The sequence below is a fragment of the Mchenga conophoros genome, linkage group LG12 (assembly GCF_057382185.1).
Source record: "Mchenga conophoros isolate Kocher_MC1m ecotype Shallow Benthic linkage group LG12, M_conophoros_male_GT1.1, whole genome shotgun sequence".
Lineage (NCBI taxonomy): Eukaryota > Metazoa > Chordata > Actinopteri > Cichliformes > Cichlidae > Mchenga > Mchenga conophoros.
In genome coordinates, this window is record NC_140537.1 from 34,061,953 (window position 1) to 34,082,557 (window position 20,605).

At 39.5% G+C, this 20,605-nt stretch overlaps 1 protein-coding gene across 1 annotated transcript; it reads left to right on the forward strand.

Moving 5' to 3' along the window:
* The first annotated feature begins 1,154 nt into the window (after window positions 1-1,154).
* slc12a2l (solute carrier family 12 member 2-like) lies at window positions 1,155-20,498 on the forward strand. Its single transcript, XM_085295444.1, has 26 exons — window positions 1,155-1,980; window positions 3,585-3,707; window positions 4,779-4,854; window positions 5,692-5,787; window positions 5,939-6,078; window positions 6,166-6,276; window positions 6,754-6,862; window positions 6,983-7,110; window positions 7,397-7,481; window positions 7,773-7,921; window positions 13,112-13,219; window positions 13,389-13,512; window positions 13,608-13,709; window positions 13,996-14,151; window positions 15,115-15,214; window positions 15,489-15,600; window positions 15,697-15,837; window positions 15,920-16,026; window positions 16,290-16,369; window positions 16,442-16,582; window positions 17,081-17,194; window positions 17,512-17,623; window positions 17,739-17,825; window positions 18,170-18,305; window positions 18,393-18,460; window positions 19,860-20,498. The coding sequence occupies exons 1-26, from the start codon at window positions 1,531-1,533 to the stop codon at window positions 19,993-19,995; spliced, it is 3,291 nt and encodes a 1,096-aa protein (XP_085151570.1). The 5' UTR covers window positions 1,155-1,530; the 3' UTR covers window positions 19,996-20,498.
* Window positions 20,499-20,605: the final 107 nt, after the last annotated feature.

Genomic DNA, 20,605 nt, shown 5'->3' on the forward strand with positions numbered 1-20,605 from the left:
TGTAAAACAAAATAAAAGAGAGAAACACCCAGGGACACTCAAAGGAAAGCCAGGTTTATATAATAAACATCAACTCACATAGTAAAGACAGCTTTGCGCCTGCACCTCAGTCATTATCAGAACATCCTGGCACACTGCTATTTCCTGTCAAAACCAGTGATGAGCTGATAGCAAGACTGCAGGTTTAAGCAAACACTGCTCAATTAGCAGTTCTGCACGGTTTTTTATGAAAACCACATTTTGCTTTTAAATATTTTCAAGACCAGAACTTCTGTATTTACAGGAAAGGCAAATGCATCAGATCATCAACTCACAGTTCACAAAAGCCAACCAACATTTGATGCTGGTGTTACTCATTTCTCATACTCCAGTTTTCAGGATTCACTCTGAAACTTTTCATCATTCCATTAATATTCGAACGTTAAGCTGTTAAACCAATGCAGTCCTTAAAATCAGGGTTAGCAGGGTTACCAAGGCAATAGCAGTCAAACATCTCTCATTAGTTTTGCAAAGTTTAAAAAACGTATCTGAGTTATGATGAAGTGTTGCCACTAACTCACAAACCACATCCTAAATAAAGATTAGATGGTCAGGTTGAGTTAACTGGTTTCCGTCACTCTTTGTTTTTATTGTTCGGTGTTCGGTTTCAGCATCAAGAGCTTCGACAGAGAAAGCAGCTGTTGTTCCCCATGCTAATGCTGCTGCTGCTGCCTCGCTTCGTGCGTATCTAGGCCTCTGTGTGAATGTCTCAGTGTGTCACCAGCAGTGATTACAAATGTCATTGTTTAATGCCAACACACACTCACATGCAGCGGAGCGAGAGGGGGTGGTAAAAAAAGGGAGTTGGTGTCTTTTACATATATTATTTACGGCAGTGAGCCTTGATGCAACAGAATAGTAAATTAAAGTCATTGTGTTTGTGTTTATAATGATTTTACAGTTTACTTTGCACCTACTGGATGAACTGGCACCAAAACAGTGGTTTTTCTTCCCTGCGCAAGACTGCCAATGAAAACTAAACATGCTCGTATGCTTTACAAACTTTATGAGGAGGAACTCTGTTGCTCTACCCTTTGTCTAAGCGTCGTGTTAGTCTCTTCCTCTTGACTGAAACGCGCTGGAGCGCGTGCCGGAGTTTGGTGCGTAATGGACACCCATCCATCCCTTCTACTCTTGCCTCCTCCTCATTGTTCTCCGTGTTCCTGGCATGCTGGGCTGTCTCCCGAGTCCAGAGAGAGGAGGAGACAAAGCCAGAGATGACAATAAATCGTCTGAGTCACCATCTGAGGGAGAGACAGAGGGAGTGAGAACGACTTCGTGTCCTTTACGCATGTTATGAGCACTTTCAGACACGCTTGTCGTGCATCCTGGCGCATCCAGTGATTAGAGGTTTCCAAAGTACAGCGGAATAGTAAATGACTATATTTCAGTTTATCCGTGTTTGGAATTAAATGTGGCAGCTTCCCTGTAGTTTTGGAGCAGGTGCTTTTTCCCGCTAACCGTTTGTCTCTCGGTGCATCACTGACAGAAATGTCGGGTCAGAAACCGTCGTTGAAGAGCGACGACTCCGCGCAGAGCCGCTTTCAAGTGGATGTGGTAATGGAGGCATCATCTGCAGCGCCCGGTCCGGCTGCCCCTTCTGCTCCGGCATCCACTGATGGATCCAGACCTCCCGAGGAGTCCAAAGGCCGGTTCAGGGTGGTGGGCTTCATGGATTCGGGCGCGATGGACATTGGACTCCCACCTGATGTCTCCCATGAGCCGGACACGGCAAAAAGCGACTCAGTCAGTCTCCATTCAACTGGCACGGGGCACACTCACATCTCTGACTCCCACTCCAACACCTACTACATGAGGACCTTCGGACACAACACTATAGACGCCGTGCCTAACATTGACTTCTATCGGCAGACAGCCGCGCCATTTGGGGAGAAGTTGACCAGACCGTCGCTGTCGGAGCTACACGACGAACTCGATAAGGTAACAAAAACATTTTTTTTTATTGGCTTCGTTATTAAATGATGCTATTAAATTTGTTATTAAAATAGTTGATCTCAAGTTTCACATCAAACACAACGAAGGCGACAGTAAAGAAAGAGTCACGTTATGGTAAAATCGTCAACTTTAAAAGGCAGTTTAGACGCCGAGAGTTGAAAGGTTATTTCCCAGATTTAAAAACAGAACTAACACGTCACTACGCACTTCCCTGTTCACCGGACACAAGTCAGTTCATTTTTCAGTAAACAGAAAAGATTCCCTTCGCTCTTCCCTCTACACAATACCGCTTCTCATGACCCTGCAGGCACCCCCAGCCGCGCTCCCACTCCTTACATACAGTTCAAGGTAACAGACCACCATTGTACAATAACAGTGAGCCAGAACACCAACTGGGCAAAGCACCACCAGGACCTTTAGGCGTGCCTTCATTTAAACAGTGAAAAAACACGAAAATCAGGCATCTCGTAAAGGTGTCGCCCTACTTCCAGTCGTGCTTCTTGTTGAACAAGTTCACTAAAGTACATCCAAAGTTATTGTTTTGGTGATGGAATTGGACAGTCTGACACATCTCTCCAAATTCTCCCAGTCTGGCAGTGGATTGGGATCCAGTGACAGTGAAGGCCACATGAAGTGCTATGTGTCATTTATCATCAAGTCCTCTTTGCCTCTGATTCACTCACATTTTTCGTTTGATTTGTCATAGAAATGAGATGTGTTTTTCTTGATTATATGTGTCAAAAATCATAAATTTCACTGGTTCTAATTTCTGTGGTTAAGCCTATAAAATGCCTTTATGACTGGACTCAAAATCAAACCTGATGGACTAAAGTGCCAAACTGGAGGCACTTTAGGGTGTTTAGTGGAATCGTTCCTTGTATGTGCACATACACAGATATTTAGCCATCTCACAGAATCACCAGGATACACATACACGGACATCAGTTTGTTTGCTTGAGCGAGGCTGTGGATAACTAACTGCTTTGCTGCTGTGGGGGTCATGGAACATGAGATATACTGCACATGAAATGATTTCACTTATTATATAACAAAGCCACAGAAAACTAATTAACACACTATCTTTATCCTTATTGTGGTGAAACGCCACCTTTAAACCAAAGATGTAAGTTTTCCAACCCAGGTAAGTTTAGTTAACTAAACAGTTTTACATTTTCAGATGTCATATTTCAATTTGAATCCACTTAATAAGTAGATAATTAAATAGTAAAATGTTTTAAATCAAATATATATTGAAATAAATAAGATAAGACCACATTTATTCATTGCTTTTATTGCTTTTATTTTTTCCTGTATACTATTGACCAGTCAATCAACTTATTTAACTTCTACCCAGAGTTTCAGATTTTCTGTTAGGATTAGCATTACATAAAGCATATATATATATATATTTATCATTTGACTAAAAAACTTCTCTCTCACAAAACTAAGACCACTGACTGTCTAATCAGAACTCAAGAGTTGCAAGTTCTCAACTTTTAAGTGATTGTAATTATCCTGTTGATTGTTAGGCTTCACCTCTGTTCAAGTTTCTGCTTTCCTGACTTGTCTGGATTTTTTTTTCCCATCAGGAGCCCTTTGAGGATGGTCTGGCCAATGGAGAAGAACCATCGGCAGCTGAGGAAGCGGCCGCACTGGCAGCGAAGGAGGCCAAAGGAGGAAGTGTCAAATTTGGTTGGGTTAAAGGAGTCCTGGTTAGTGTTCATGTCATGAATGAAAGCACAAGGTGCACTCTGCTTCTTCTTGTGGTATTTAAATGTGTTGAACTACTTAAACAAAACTGTAAACAGTCAACTTTCTTCCCACAGAGCGGGCAAGAATGAAACACTTTAGTGTCCCATAATTAGACAATCAAATACATAATCTCATCATCTTAAGGTATAAAATGTATTTTCTCTGGTTATATTCCTGTCAGGTTGGATCATTTGAGAATAATTCTAGATTTAGGAAATGTAAACGAACTTCAAAGATCCCTATACAGACAATGAGACACTCACTTCTTCTCTCTATAGCTACAGTAAGCTAAGCTAAAATATTGCAGAAACTGGTTCTGCATAGAGTCTACACAGTGGTGATCAGGGGTGGAAATGTGCTGCCTCTCATCCGAATATTACTGCATCAATGAGAATGCGCTGTATAGAAGTATAGAAGCTTGTCTGTCATATTGCACATGAAAAGCTTGTTATTAAGGTTGGTGCAGGAAGGAAGACAGTAAACTCTACCCGAAAGCAAATGATGTACGACATAAATATAGCATCGTCCTTTTCTCAGGTATTTTTGGCTTTCTTTTTGGCAGCTGTAAGGTTTAATTCAATTCAATTCAGTTTTATTGAATTGAAGCGCCTTGAGGCGACTGTCGTTGTCGCCTCAAGGCGCTTTAAATTGTAAGGTAGACCCTACAATAATACATACAGAGAAAAACCCAACAATCATATGACCTCCATATGAGCAAGCACTTTGGGACAGTGGGAAGGAAAAACTCCCTTTTAACAGGAAGAAACCTCCAGTGGGACCAAGCTCTGGGAGGGGCGGGGCTATCTGCTGCAACCGGTTGGGGTGAGAGAAGGAAGACAGGATAAAGACATGCTGTGGAAGAGACAGAGGTTAATAATGAGTGTGATTGAGTGCAGAGAGGTCGATTAGCACAGAGTGAATGAGAAAGGTGACTGAAGAAGAAATACTCAATGCATCATGGGAATCCCCCCAGCAACCTACACCTGTTGTCTGTCTTTACGTTTTAACTGACTTCTGTTTGTGTGTTGCAGATCCGCTGCATGCTGAATATCTGGGGTGTGATGCTCTTCATCAGAATGTCCTGGATTGTGGGACAGGCTGGAATTGGTGGGTACAAACAATTAGTGACTCAGGGAAATGTGTGACACCCTTCATCACCCAGTGCTCATATGACAGGCTTACATGCAAACAAACGTTGCTTTGCGAGCCATCAGAATATTAAAAAGCTTGTTTGCAGAAAGAAGATGAGCTGAGAGGCTGAACCAAGATAAATGAGGATTGTTTTGAACTGATTCATGTTATTCATGCATGCGTAAGGAGGGAGGCTGCTTTTAAGGTCTGATTTTGTTCAAGCTCCTCTAATAAAGTCTAAGCATAAAATCACGGAGTCTGAAATAAGCAGAAAAGGTCTCTTTTAAATTTAAGTAGAGATAAAAGTATTAAACAGTCCTCCACCCACACAGTAAAACACTTAAATGGAATGCATACTATCTTTAAGTTGTGCATAAAGGTACAGTAGAACCAGCTAGGAAATGGTGTGCTGGCTACACACTGACAAGATTTCAGATCAATTACATTATACATTACTGCTCATTTCTACTGATAAGTCATTAAAAATAGCTCCTCTATGTTTTGCAGACTGCTTATTGACCACATAAGCTCGTGTACAAATATAGCAGGCACTAGCTCTAGCTAGTTAGTGTACTACAATAGTTTTTTCTTAGAACTTTATTTAATCTTACCTGTGATGATGAACTGAATCTAAAAATAAATAAATAAATAACCTGCGAGGAAGCCCATTCGGCCCATATGCATGTTTTATATTTTGTTTTCAACTGTACTGATTTGAACTTGGATAACATTATCGTGTTATTTTATTGAAGACTGCTGATTTTTGCTCAGTTGCCTGTAACTTCACATATTTTTCATGTTTTTGTAAAACAGGACTGACCATTGGTATCATCTTGATGGCCACTGTGGTCACCACCATCACCGGTCTGTCTACATCTGCTATAGCGACCAACGGCTTTGTACGAGGAGGTGAGACCCATATAAGACATTTTACTTTTACAAAAGGTCTTTAACATCTAGAATTTTAAAACTAAACCTACAAATGGACTAGAAACTGCTCAAAATGTATGACAGCAGCAATAATTTATATCACTTAACATCTGAATGTCATGCCATCCAGGAGGAGCATACTATCTGATCTCCAGAAGTCTGGGGCCTGAATTTGGAGGCTCCATCGGTCTTATCTTTGCCTTCGCCAATGCCGTAGCTGTGGCCATGTATGTCGTAGGCTTTGCAGAGACAGTCGTTGAGTTGCTCAATGTAAGAAATGCTCTGGTGTACTTATGGAAATCTCTCTGTGATATGCAAAAGATTCTCATTTCGAATCAACCTGTTAATTGGTTGCAGGACGTTGATGCCTTGATGACTGATGAGCTCAATGACATTCGTATCGTTGGGACTTTGACCATCATCTTGTTGTTGGGAATCTCTGTAGCTGGGATGGAGTGGGAAGCCAAGGTATAATTACAACAATGACCCGGAAAAAAACGTCAAAACCAAAGGCTTCAGTGAGATTTCAATAAAAGGGCATAAATCATTTGTGTCCTTAAAAATGTTGATTATGTATTTCTCGTCAAAGCTGCTGAGTTAACTTTGGGATTTGGAGCTTTTAAGAAAAAGTCTGCCAGTGTATGTGTTCATTTCTGAATGCAAATCTGCAATCAAACTAAATATAAATTAAAAAAAGAAAAATTTTTGGTGCGTTAGCACCAGAATTAAGCATGTACTTCATTTAGAGGATATAAAGTACTGATACAATTGATATCTGGATCGATCCCTCCACCTCTGCCTCTACCTACCTCTGTATACATTGGTGATTTGAGTCTCTGCACAGACAAAGCAACATACATGTTTGTAACAGGGTGATTTTAACTGAGAAACTGGAGCAAATCTCTCTTCTTTCTTACTCATGTGTTTTCTTCTACTGTCCATCAGGCTCAGATTGTCCTCCTGGTGATTCTGCTGGCAGCCATTGTTAACTTCTTCTTTGGATCCTTCATGCCATCAGAAAGCAAAGAGCCTAAAGGATTTTTCGGATACCACAGTCAGTCTGCATTCTTGTCATTTCTTCACACGGGGATTAGCATCCTCTAAATTCAGTGTTAGGATTCATGTTGATAATCTATCTTACATAATCTTCTCTCTTGATTCTTCTCTCTTTTAGCGGCCATCCTTTTAGAGAACTTTGGTCCAGAATTCAGAGATGGGGAGACGTTTTTCTCCGTATTTGCCATTTTCTTCCCCGCAGCTACTGGAATTCTGGCTGGAGCCAACATCTCTGGAGACCTAACCGTGGGTTTTTCATCTTTGTACATTTATATAAATTCACGTGATGATTTTGGTCATATGTTGTGACAGTATTGCTTTTTGTTTACACAGTAACCAGATCACACAGAGACTTGTGAGAAAAGAAAACTCACCTTCCAAAGTTTTTTTTTTTTTTTACATAGAATCTTTTTTATTAGTTTATCATTTTTGAGTTTAGTTGTTGCTCATACTTCATGCACCTGATGTTTGAGATGTATAACATAATTCATCCTTTCCAATAAATTAAAAATGTATCCCATTCTCTCTTTAGGATCCTCAGTCTGCAATCCCTAAAGGCACTCTGTTGGCAATCCTCATTACAGGGCTTACCTATGTCGCTGTCGCCATCTCTGCAGGTAGATACACTTTAACAGTTGTGAACCTGAGAGAGAGAGAGAGAGAGAGAGAGAGAGAGAGAGAGAGAGAGAGAGAGAGAGAGATAGATAGATAGATAGATAGATAGATAGATAGATAGATAGATAGATAGATAGATAGATAGATAGATAGATAGATAGATAGATAGATAGATAGATAGATAGATTGATTGATTGATTGATTGATTGATTGATTTAGAAGTAAAAGCTTTGTATACATGTCACTTTACCGATTACTGATCTACATTTGTGTCCTGGTTGTGCCTCCTGCAGGCTCCTGTATTGTGAGAGATGCAACTGGTGACCACAATGACACAGTGAGCCCCACAGTGAACTGCACCGATGCGGCCTGCACGCTCGGCTATGATTTTTCCATCTGTAAGGAGGGAGGCTGTCCATTTGGCTTGATGAATGACTTCCAGGTAACACTGAAGCAGATGATCTTAACACTACCTGTTTTCTTGGTACTTACTGTGTTGATTGTTCCAAAGATTATGGCGAATATATCACAATTCATAATTCATATCATAATTGTGACAATGACCAGTTTTGAGTTTGAGTATAACTTTGGCATAAAACTGTGTAAAATAAGTTATTTATAAAACCCTGCTTTGATGTGGGGATACTGCGCGTTTACTTTATGACCACTGTGATAGGAATTATGAGATCTAATCAATTAAGTGCAAGATACAAGGTGCTTGAATTATAAACAGGATGTCATGTTCCACAAACAGTGGGTTAAATTAGCAAGAAGTTGCATTAATAAAAGACAAAATTGTGCTTTTAGGAGGGAGAGAGGAAAATATATTTTGTTTCTCTTTTGGTTCACGGCCATTAATGACTAAACCTTCATTCATGCGCTATTATCTGTGAGTAAATATCAAAGCTGTTACTATCTGTGTAAGTAGATTTTTTGGCTCCCAGCTGCACATGTGAGACTATTTAAGTTTTTTATTTATTTATTTATTTTTATGATGAGCATCTTTTATGGATCAAGTGTGTGCACACCACTGGGAAGGATCTTAAGATTAAGTTCAAGTAAATGAGAGTCTGGAGCACCACCTGGTGCAGCATCCCTTCTTCCTCTTGTGGCTAAAGGCAGTTTATTTTGACTCAGCTGGATGTTTGGGCTCTTTGCTTTAATGCTAATCAGATGATTGCTTGGTGACGCTGCTAAAGGTCAGGGGCTGAAATTGGTCCGTTTCTTCCTGCTGCTATGAAATATTAAAAGTACTTTATGCTCAACTAGGGTACCGATGATTTCACCCCGGCAGAAAGATGCGTCGGGATACAAGCAGAGAAAAAAGTCAAACTTAATTTGTATAGCACCTTTTCATGCAGGTCAGTCAGATCACTGACAAGCTGTTTATAGGCCGGAGCAAAACTAATTGTAAAAACACCGAAAGTAAAATAAAGTTTCAGTAGACTACAATTACACTACAATGAAAGAAATAAAATAAAAAGAGATTAAATAATATAATACTGGATAAATTGGATTAAAAGGAGAACATCACAGATGAGTACACATAAACAAATACAATTAAACTGTAGTAAGTAAAGCAGAAAACATTAGTAAAGTAAGTAATGTCTAAAGTACAACCAAGCCAGAATAGAACTGCTTTAAATTTACATTTAAAAATTTAGTTCAGTTTTATTTTGCATAGCGCCAACTCACAACAAAAGTTTTGGGGTTTTTTTTATATAATAAAGAACCTACAAAAGAGAAAACACCAAGATACAAATGACCTCTATGAGCTGCACATGGCAACAGTTGGAAGGAAGAACTCACTTTTAACAGGAAGAGTCCTCCAGCTGAAACAGACTCAGCGAGGGGGAGCAATGTGCCATGACTGGTTAGGGTCTGCAGGGAAAGCAAAGTAAGAAAAGGAGAGCATCAAAAGAAACGATGAGGAAAATGTGTGTTCGCAGCAAGGTGGGTGAGGTGACCAGGACGCCACCACCGTATGGAAATTGATGCTTTCAGCTGATATTAAGACACATTAAGAGATATTTATTGTTTACTTCAGTCAAAAATTCCAGACAATCCTAGGAAGTTGTATTACATAAAGTCGTTCGCACACAGGCAGCTTGACGTGAATTGAATCACCCACTTCTATTGTTTCCAGTGGAAGCCTACACACTGGCGTCAGTGCTGTGTCAGGATGCAAAACTGTCCCATTTCCTGTCGTCCACACACCTCCACAAAAACAGCTGTTTAATCAGACTGACAGCGTTTTTACACATAAATTGTGTGAGCAGTGGGTACTCGAAGACACAGACACACAGGTGAAAGTAGTCAAGACAAGTGAAGACTGAAAGACATAAAGCCAAAAAAGACACAAGTTAAAACTAACTATACACTCAGCAGGACAAGACTGACCGTAAACACAGTAAAGATGAGCATACAGACCAGGAAACACCAGGAGACAAAAAAACAATAATTAAAATTAAAAAACAAATATCACCACAGTCCAACTTCTGTGGAACCAAATCTCTCTGTAGCATAAAGCAACAATCCAAATTCAACAAACTATGATAAATGTATTGATTTTCTTGACTGAGCAATATGATGGCATATATGGCAAGACAACTGAAATCTCTGTATGCGTTTTATGTGGACCAAACTGTATCTCAGAGGACTTTTTGAGACATGCAACAATCTAATCCAAGATATTTTCATTTAATGGATTAAATTAAATGTCAGTAAACTGTCTATGTATATGTTTGACAGTCTGGGTGTCTGCACAGGCACTGGGTGCACATTTCTGCTGTGATTATAACTCGTTTATATAAGTCATACTTAAAAAATGGATGAGCAAGACTGCTGCTCTGACCCTCTTTCACTGTATGTGCATGTAATGTAGATGGCTGGAGTATGTGTGTGTGTGTGTGTGTGTGTGTGTGTGTGTGTGTGTGTGTGTGTGTGTGTGTGTGTGTGTGTGTGTGAACAAGAGAGAGAGAGAGAGAGATGAAGCTGTTCTCAAACAAAGTGCAGCAGAAATAATAGCGACTGTTGTTTTGAGTCACAAGGTTCTCGTGGCTCAGTGCTGAATGAGAGCATTGAAAACATCCACCTACACACACACACATACACATACACATGCGCACACAGAGCTCACTGACACTGATAGCGCTGACATGTTGCAGCACTACAGACCGAAGCAGCTGCTCGAGTTTCATTATTACTGTTGTTGAAGGAGAAAAGCAGATCTGAATGAATCTGATCGTCTTTGACCCGATAATGCCTTTGAATCATATTTGCTACATGAGTTTCTGAGACCTCTGTCTCATCAACATGATCAATACTTGCCATAATGTCTAAATGTTATGGACAAAACTCTTTTTTTGTCTAAAATTAACACCCAAGGTATCAATTGCGATACAAAAAAATATAATAAAAATATATCACACACAACATGATATAGCAAAAAAAATTGTGGATTTTGTTATAAGGGTTAATGAACATCTCAGAAAATCTGAATTTTCTGGAAATTTTTTTGATGGGTTTGGTCTTCGACATCATACATTGTTCGTAGGTGACTGTGTAGAGCTGTCCTCCCTCCTTCACTTCCATCAGATATGAAAATATTCTCTCTTGAGATGATTTATACAATCGGCTCCTTTAGGAACAAACTCAGTTGAATGGGTGATGTTTTTGCACCAAATATCTACGTCACTGCTTCATAATGATGCACCTCGTCCCAGTGAGTTGAGTCAGTCCTGCTTCAGAATACACTTTTAAAATCTCAGAGTTGCTTTCTCATGTGCAGAAATGTTCATGTGGATTGTGATTTTCACCAAAAACACACAAAAAACGTTCAGGACCTCCTACCCGACCGTGTAAGAACAAGCTGTTTCCAGCCGTTTTTAGCTAACTTTTGCTACCAGGACCATCTTCTAAGCATTATTTCAACTGTATTAAATAAAATTTCTAATAAAGTCATGACTGAATACAATGGGTGTGAAATTTAAAAACAACATTGGTATTCAGACTTTCAATATAATGTTTCAAATATATCTGTGAAGGTTCTCAGTCATCCAGGTCCTCGTAGTCAAAGGAGCTTACAAAGAAAAGCGTCTGGACTTCTTTAAGTTGCTTGAAGACGTTTCACCTCTCATCCGAGAAGCTTCTTCAGTTCTAAGGTCAAAAGGTGGGGAGTCCCAGATTTAAACCTAGTGGGAGTGACCCCCGCAGAGGGACAAAAGACCCCCTGATGATCCTCTAATCGCCTGAGCCAAGGTGTGAAACTGGGTGTGGGTCCCAATCAGCCAGAGTTTCAGGTGTGTTCATTGTGAAACCTGGCCCCACCTTATCATGCGAATTCCTGAGGTCAGATGGCCCAGGATGTGAGTGGGCGTTAAGGTGCCTGGGGAGGGAACTCAAAACTGGATTATAGATGGCAGGTTTAAATCTGGGACTCCCCACCATTTGATCTTAGAACTATAGAATATTTTTCTTGCAGCAGAAGGGCGGAGGGCACTAAAGTATCAATCAGTTAGGGGTGCTCAACTGAACATATGTGTCACAGTAGTTAATTAAAACTTTAGTAATATAAGTAAAAGTGTTATGACATCATGCGCCAAAAGAAAACTTTCACGAGTTAAAGGCAACAAAGTAACAAAATGCAAAACAAGCATCCACTGATTCTGAGATCTTCTGTGAGGGGTCAGCTATGACCGACAAAACTATATCTGCAGCCTATAACTTGGAAAACATTGTATTATGCAGGTATGCGTGCTTTCATGAACTATAATATTTGTGCTAAAATGGTGGGAAGATTTTTCAGATGTGTTTGATTTTATAGAAAAGTAACTAAAATTCAGAGGGGGACAGTTGTGTCACTTTGCCGTGCACACCTGTCAGAACCTCTGTCCCAGACATATCAATATTATCAGAGCAGAAAAAGCAATATTCAATCTCAAATATCAGGTTGTACAAGCAAATGTTTATAAGAATGTAAACAGAACCAGTACTGAGATCGCAGTTTGTTGCATAAATTTAGGAAATGTGACGGTACTGTACTTGCGTTTCAGTGTTATCGCAGATGTGGCGGCAATGCTGGGGATGTGTAAGGCAGCACAAGTGCAGCGACAGTAACATCGTGGCTTGTGGCAAAAACTCACAAAAAACTGTCAATGGAAATATCTTTAAAATGCTTCAATTGCTGCTTCATTTTAGTTTAGGTTAAGCTTGAGTACTTGTGCTGTCACAAAATGACAGAACATTACGTTTTAATAACAGATATTTAAATCGTCTGACAGAAACCTCAATACTGAACAGAGTTCATTTAGAAGCAAATTTACAGAAAACACCTCTGTGGAAATGGCACACGAGTGACATAAACAGAAGAAACACAGTCACACAGGTGGAATATTGAGTGAACTATTATTATAATAATAATAATAATTAATGAATTATTGAAAATAGAAGAAATTAAGGTCACACTGCACACCATCAATTATCTACAAAAAAATCTGAGACTTTAAAACTCCACTAACATTGGCCAATGTATATAATCTATCTCTCAAAATACCTGAATCATGTGACTTTTTATATACTCTAGATGTTTATTGGTCAGTGTGACTTTTAAAGATGCTCCTATGTCGTGCAGGTTATGAGTCTGGTGTCTTCCTTCGGTCCTCTGATCACCGCGGGGATTTTCTCAGCCACTCTGTCGTCAGCTCTGGCCTCGCTCGTCAGTGCACCCAAAGTCTTCCAGGTCAGAACCATAAAGCTCCAATTTACTTCTGTTTCAGCTGTTTTCTGACTTATTTCCTCATCTGCCTGCTCCTGATTGTTTCAAAGTTGCTTGACGAACCTGCCAACATTACTTCTATATTTATTAAACTGAGTGATTTCTAAGTTAATAAAAGCTGTATTTATTCTAGGCTCTCTGTAAGGACAACATCTATCCTGGACTTAGTGTGTTTGCAAAGGGTTATGGCAGGAACAATGAGCCGCTCCGTGGTTACGTTCTGACCTTCTGCATTGGTCTTGCCTTCATCCTGGTTGGTAAGCTGTTTAAGTAAACCTTCAGCTCCTGCATAAGAAACATAAAGAATAAAAATATCTACAAAAAAAAGTTAAACCTGTCTTTTGTCCACTAGCGGAGTTGAACATCATTGCTCCAATCATCTCCAACTTTTTTCTGGCCTCGTATGCTCTCATCAACTTCTCAGTTTTCCATGCCTCCCTGGCCAGCTCTCCAGGTAATCTGTGGAACTGTAAAGGAATTATGACTAGATTATAGATTATATGAAAATTACCATAGTGTTATGCTGGTATTTCTGAAAGTTTTCTCAATCTTCCTTGTCTTGACTCATCTCTTAATGGCATTTTAGCTAGTATACAAATTGGTGAATGATGTTTATAGTACAAAAAGTTCTTTGTTGTTGTTTTTTTACTGAACTAAACATAATTTCTATTAAAAACATCAAAAGAAATCCCTCTGTTTGGCCTGTTAACATCTGATCTACTCTCGCCCCTCCACTACAGGGTGGCGCCCCAGCTTCAAATACTACAACATGTGGGTATCCCTTGCCGGGGCGATCCTGTGCTGCGTGGTGATGTTTGTCATTAACTGGTGGGCGGCCCTCGTTACGCTGCTCATTGTCCTCGCACTCTACATCTACGTCAGTTACAAGAAACCTGGTAAGAAGACAATGGCACAATATTTTATCCTTTCCAAACTTCTAACAACGACCTGCTCGCCAATATGAAGCTCTGGGTCAGGTACTTCCAGCTGATTTCACACGGCACCATTTAGTGGCCGTTTCTTTAATGGCTACTAAATGCTGGGTGTCACCAAAGAACATCTAAATACTCAACACCTCCCATTCTCTGGATGTCTGACTTCTTGAGAGAATGAATGCACTGGTGTCATCCTCCAGTCACTGGGAAATTAAATAAAAATAGAGCAACTGCAGCAAAAAATAATAAATAAATAAATACAAATAAATAAAAAAATGCATGGTACTGATACCTGAGCTCAGGACGGCGGACATATTTAATGTATGTAACTCTTAGTTGTGCCCATTCTTTACTTGAGCGTTTCCATGTTTATCCACTTTAAACTTTTGCTCCAGTAGGAATTTTTTGGCTTTTTAATCAATATGTTTGATTTCTCCCAACATTTTAAAAGAGATCTGTGTGTTAATTTAAACGGTGCAATGAACAGAATAATAATCATAATCTTATAAATGAAAGTTTTCTGGCCTACTTCAGTTTTGACTCTGTATATTCTGCATCTTGGCTTTTACGAGCTATCTGAGGAATTCAAGCAGCTCATGGAAAACAAACTAAATATAATCACTTAATAAACTGTGATGTATTATTTAAAACATATAATGCAAAGCAGTTAACATTAGTCCCACCTGCACGACCTGCAACAATACTTACTGTATTAACATATTAATATTGCATATACTGTATTATCCACTTTTACTTTCTTTAATGTTTATCTTGCTTTATCTAATTACAAATTCATCTTTTATATGCTGCAATTAATAATAACGACCATGATGATGATGATGATGACTATCATTATTATATTGTGGATAATTGAACTCCATGAGCTGACCAATCTACTCAAATTCAAACTGCTGTTTCCTCTAGATGTGAACTGGGGTTCATCCACTCAGGCTCTGATCTACAACCAGGCTCTGACTCACTGCCTGAACCTCACCGGAGTCGAGGACCACGTTAAAAACTTCAGGTCAGCATGAAGCTTTGAGTGGAGCTGAACTCATGGACTAAAAGTGACTGAAACAAAAACCAAACCCTACCTTTAACTCTAGACATGCTTAATTCTCGGCACTCGTTACCAACACAAAGGCATTCAGTAGTAACAGTGGAAACTTGGCTCTAACTGAATTTAAATGATCAAAATGTAATCCAATTTTAAAAGTAATTATTTAAACCAAAATAACCTGACTTCTTGTTTTAAAACTACCATAACTTGACCTTCTGTATAAAATGTATATTGACAGGCCGCAGTGTTTGGTGTTGGCGGGTTATCCAAACGCTCGACCCGCTCTGCTTCAGTTGGTGAATTCTTTCACCAAGAACGTCAGCCTCATGGTCTCCGGCCACGTCAGAACTGTACGTACCAAATGTCGTCTGTTAGGTCTGCATGTTACGCTTTCTTTCACACGGCTGAAACGTTTTGTGCTTCATCTCCTCCCACTCCTGCTCCAGGTGTCCCGTCGGTCGAACTTTAGGGAGCTATATCAGGATTATGCCCGCTGTCAGCGCTACCTCAACAAAAAACGCATCAAGGCTTTTTATGCTCCTGTTTTTTCAGACAACTTGAGGCACGGAGCTCAGTTACTCCTGCAGGTACAGAAGAAGCCTTCTTTTTGCACCCTTCATCTTATATTAAAGTCACCATTTACAAATATGTGTTTCCTCCCCATGCTAGGCTGTTGGTTTAGGTCGTCTGAAACCCAACACGCTGGTCATGGGTTTCAAGAACAACTGGAGTGATGGAAACATGAGAGATGTGGAGAATTACATCAACACTATACAGTAAGGGCTAATGCGTCTTTTTAAAGAGCTACCAACAACCAATTTTACAATCATACTGTTTTTTGTAGTGCTGTTATCATTAATTGTGTTAAAATGACGTTAACGCCATGTAGGCTCTCTCTATCAGATTGTAATGTTAAAAGTTAAGGTTAAAAAAGTGGACTAATCTTTGTCTTTGATGCAATTTTGCAGCTGAGGTTCTGCATCACACTTGGAGTCATTTTTGTATAGCGTTTCATTTATTTATTTATTTTTAATTCCAGTGATGCCTTCGACCTTTTGTTCGGTGTGGTAATCCTGCGGCTGCAGGAAGGACTGGATATTTCTCACATCCAGGGACAAGGTACGTCTGTCTTTTTCTTCATATCCATCACTTTGTCTACCTTCTGTTTATACTGTGTTTGTACTCCTGCAGACGAACTGCTATCATCCCATGAGAAGCCTCCAGTCATCACTAAGGATGTGTTGATTTCTGTCATTCCGGCTAAAGACTCAGATTCTGACTCCTGTCCTTCAAAAACCACCAGCAACCAGAGCAGCCCGCTCATCACGAGAGGTAAACAGTGAGGAAGAATTAAAATTATACCTCAGCTTAGCCTATTGCTCTAATGTTTACTTTTTATACAACTCTCACTGTCACAGGACTTGTTGTTCTTATATTTTATTCAAGTATTTCCATTTTAAGGCAGCTCATCGTTAGCGGTGAACAAAAAGGAAGAAATTAAATTGATCTCTTTTTCTTTTCTAGCCATGTGCTATGCTATGGAAATTATTTAAAATCAGCAATGATTGAAATTGACTGACTTCTCGTCCAAAAAACATTTGGCACAATCCCTGCACAGTCTCACGGCTAAGCTTGTGAAATATTCCATTGATTTATGTTTCTAGCATTTTTTTTAGCAGCAAAAGTATATAAAGAATTAATTATTTGAACAGCTAAGGCTCTGTTTTACTATACTGTACTGTTGTGAACCCTGGTGATACAGCTCAGGAGCTTTTGTGTTTCTTTGACTTTACCTCGTCTTGTGCTCTTCCATGTGACGTGGCCTACCAGAGACCAAGTCTCCTCTGAGCCTGACCGACCAGCGTCTGTTGGAGAGCAGTCAGCAGTTTAAGAAGAAACAGGGCAAAGGAACCATTGATGTTTGGTGGCTCTTTGATGATGGAGGTTAGTGTTCTCATTGTTATATGAAAATAAAAACATATCTGGTGAACTGACTTTGGGTCCTATGATTCTGTCAAAAAGTCTAAACATAGCTAACTGTTGGTTGTGCTTTTCGATTCATACGTGTCACTGTCGTAAAAAGTAAGGTGAAAAATGAATAGACTTAAAAAACATTCAAATCTGTGGTTCCCTGATCTACACAGCAAAATCTCCAGTGTTAATTTAACACTGGAGATTTTGCTGTGTATACTGGAAAACAGATTTTTGTTCAGTTTGGGGTTTTTAATGACCTGTATAATCTCTGATGTGTTGGTTTGCAGGCCTGACTCTGCTGATCCCCTACTTGCTGACCAACAGGAGTAAGTGGGGCGACTGCAGGATCCGCGTGTTCATCGGCGGAAAGATTAACCGCATCGACCACGACCGCCGAGCGTGAGTCAACAGCTGCTTATCCACCTATGCCAAGCAATAAACTTTACTTTACTACAAACTTGACTTTATATCCACATACATTTATTATTGTGTTTTTGTTTTTGTGTCACGTCAGGATGGCCACGCTGCTCAGCAGGTTCAGAATCGACTTCTCTGACATAAACGTCCTCGGTGACATCAACACCAAACCCAAGAAACACAAGTAAGTCCTCTGAAACTTCCTGAGCTCAGCAGCTTGATCACTATGGATTTGCACTAAACACTATTGTTTTTAATGTCTTTAGCGTCTGTGTTACGTGTGTAAATTGCTTACAAAGTGTTGGAAAGCCAAAGTCAAAAGGTGAATGATTTGTTCATGAATCCTCTTTTTTAATTTATCGATTACTTGATGACTGTGAAAGTCAACATGTAGAAAGTTTGTAATACTAAAAGTTTAAGTGCTTTGAAATATTTTTTTAAATGTTCTTTAGAATGAAGCATCACGTGGGGAGGATGAAACTGATAGCGCTACTCTAAAAACCTAATGTATGTGTTTTGTTTTTACAGTAAGCTGACCTTTAAGGAGCTGATCGAGCCGTACAGGCTGAAGGAAGACGACATGGAGCAGGAGGCTGCTGAGAGGCTGAAGGCCCAGGAGCCCTGGAGGATCACTGACAACGAACTGGAGCTCTACAAGGCCAAGGTCTGCCCTCATGTTGCAGACACACTCAGACCAATCACAGTGCTCTGTTCAAGTGGTTTATGTAACTATACTGTGTGTTACTTTCAGACCAATCGTCAGATCAGACTGAACGAGCTGCTGAAGGAACACTCCAGCACTGCCAAACTCATCGTCATGTAAGAACTTCGTAATAACTTTGTCATCATCGTGTCATCATTTGTTTTAATTTACAGACAAACTCGCATTTAAAAAACCTGGTTAACCCGGCTGCTCATTTCCATGAATCAGGTGTTTCTGTGTGAGCTTGCATCTTCTCCCTGTGCCTGTGTGGGTTCCCTCTGGGTACTCCAGCTTCTTCCCACACTCTAAATACATGCGTGTCATGTTAACTGGTGATTCTAAATACACCGTGGGTGTGAATATGAGCATACAGCTGTCTGTGTTGAAGTGGTGACTTGTCCAGTGTCCAGTGTGCACAACAGTGTCTTTGGATCCTGGAATACTCACTACCAAAACAATCATTAATTGACAAAATAATGCATGACAAGCCAATCACTGCTTGTATGGACACCACTTTCTGCAAAATGAAATAAAACCATAAGAGGCCAGATTAAATTCTTATAACAATGAAAAAGAACACCAGTGAACTTACAAAAGCTTTGGACATTTAGCAAATGCACCAGGGGGATGTTAAAGAAGAACAATCTCCAGGAGAAAGCCATAAGTTCCAAGTTCAACCATAAAGAGAAGACGCCAATGACAGAAAATACAGAGGATTCACCACAACCATTTATCAAACTCAAGAACAACAAGTTAAACTTCACCGAAAAAACCTTCACCAATTCTGAAGCAGCATTCTATCTGTTCAAGTCAACCTGTAACAAAGCGACAACAGTGTGGAGAAGTCCTGGAACCATGTTTTATGCTTCGGAGCCGAAGCATAAAACATCAGCAGCAGCAGAGCTGGTGTGACGCAAGGGCATGCATGGCTTCCATCCATGTGTGCAGCAGATTGTGAAACATGTTCCATCACAGTATTAAAAAAGGCATTTTATATGTGATTGTGTTAACTTGTCCAACTAAACTGGAACCCAAAAAACAGTTAGCTATCCCGCGGATTTAAAGTTGAGAGTCTGAAATTTTGACTATATCTTAAACTTTGATACTGAAGAAATCTTAAGACACTGATGACACTCAGGGAACTTCAGAAGCATTAAAGTGGATGATCCATAATGCTCTGAGCTCCAGAATTTATAGTTAATATTTTATAAGCTGTTCACGGTTAATTCAGTGCAGTTAATTGAAAAACAAGCAAATATAGTTAAAATAATGAGACATAAAGTGTGACTCATCACAGCTGTTACATATAAAGTAAATTAGACCTCTCACATTGAACTTAACACGTCAAAATAATTTGACCTTTAAGCTTACATATTAATTTAATGACATTAACTGCTCATAACTCATAATTACAAGATCATGCAGTCTTCTTTCTAACGCTGCTCTGGGTTTGATTTTGATATATATAAATATCATAAAAATTAAATTTTTCTTTCTCTCTCTGTGTGTGGCTAGGAGCATGCCTTTGGCAAGAAAGGGCACAGTGTCGAGCGCCCTCTACATGTGCTGGCTGGAAACTCTGTCCAAAGACCTCCCACCACTGCTGCTGGTGCGAGGAAACCACCAGAGCGTCCTCACCTTTTACTCCTAACACACACACACACACACACACACACACAGAGTCATATACCTACTCTGCTCACGCACAAACATACAGTGTGTCCTGCTCTCCATATTTATTACAGTATGAGAAAGCCTCCGTCTGCACAAAAACAGAAACGTCGTCGTGCTTTAAGCTTGTGAAACTGTCCAGCTGTGAAGGGAAAAATTATTAGGACTAATATCTTTTTCCACTTGTCTTAAATCGATTGTTTTTAACATGTTAATTAAACTCAGTCAACAGATTTGACCATAACACTAACAGGTTGCTTGTTCCGTTTCCTCTGTGAGTTTTATGTGAATGAGAGTAACTACAGGTAAATTCATGTAAAAGTTTATTTATAAGGATAAAAGTTTGGATTTGAGAATGTAAGCTTCTGTGATTATAAAATGACGTTTTTATGGTTTTTCCCCACTGGGTTCACAAAGACAGATGCTCCATCTTTGTTAACTTTATTTTGTACTTTATTTTAATAAAGGATTAACTAAAACATATGCTTTATTGAAGTTTGGTTTTTGTCAGCTTTATTCCTGTTCCTGTATTAGTGAAGTACTTAAAGTCAAAATCAGAAAATAATCTCATCCTCAGCAATGTAACTTTA

Bases quoted from the DNA above. Each gene is read 5' to 3' on its own strand.
- slc12a2l (XM_085295444.1), top strand. From the start codon at position 1,531: ATGTCGGGTCAGAAACCGTCGTTGAAGAGCGACGACTCCGCGCAGAGC. The intron at 5,788-5,938 runs GTGAGACCCATA...CATGCCATCCAG, and splicing joins CAACGGCTTTGTACGAGGAG to GAGGAGCATACTATCTGATC. The intron at 13,513-13,607 runs GTAAGCTGTTTA...TTTGTCCACTAG, and splicing joins TCTTGCCTTCATCCTGGTTG to CGGAGTTGAACATCATTGCT.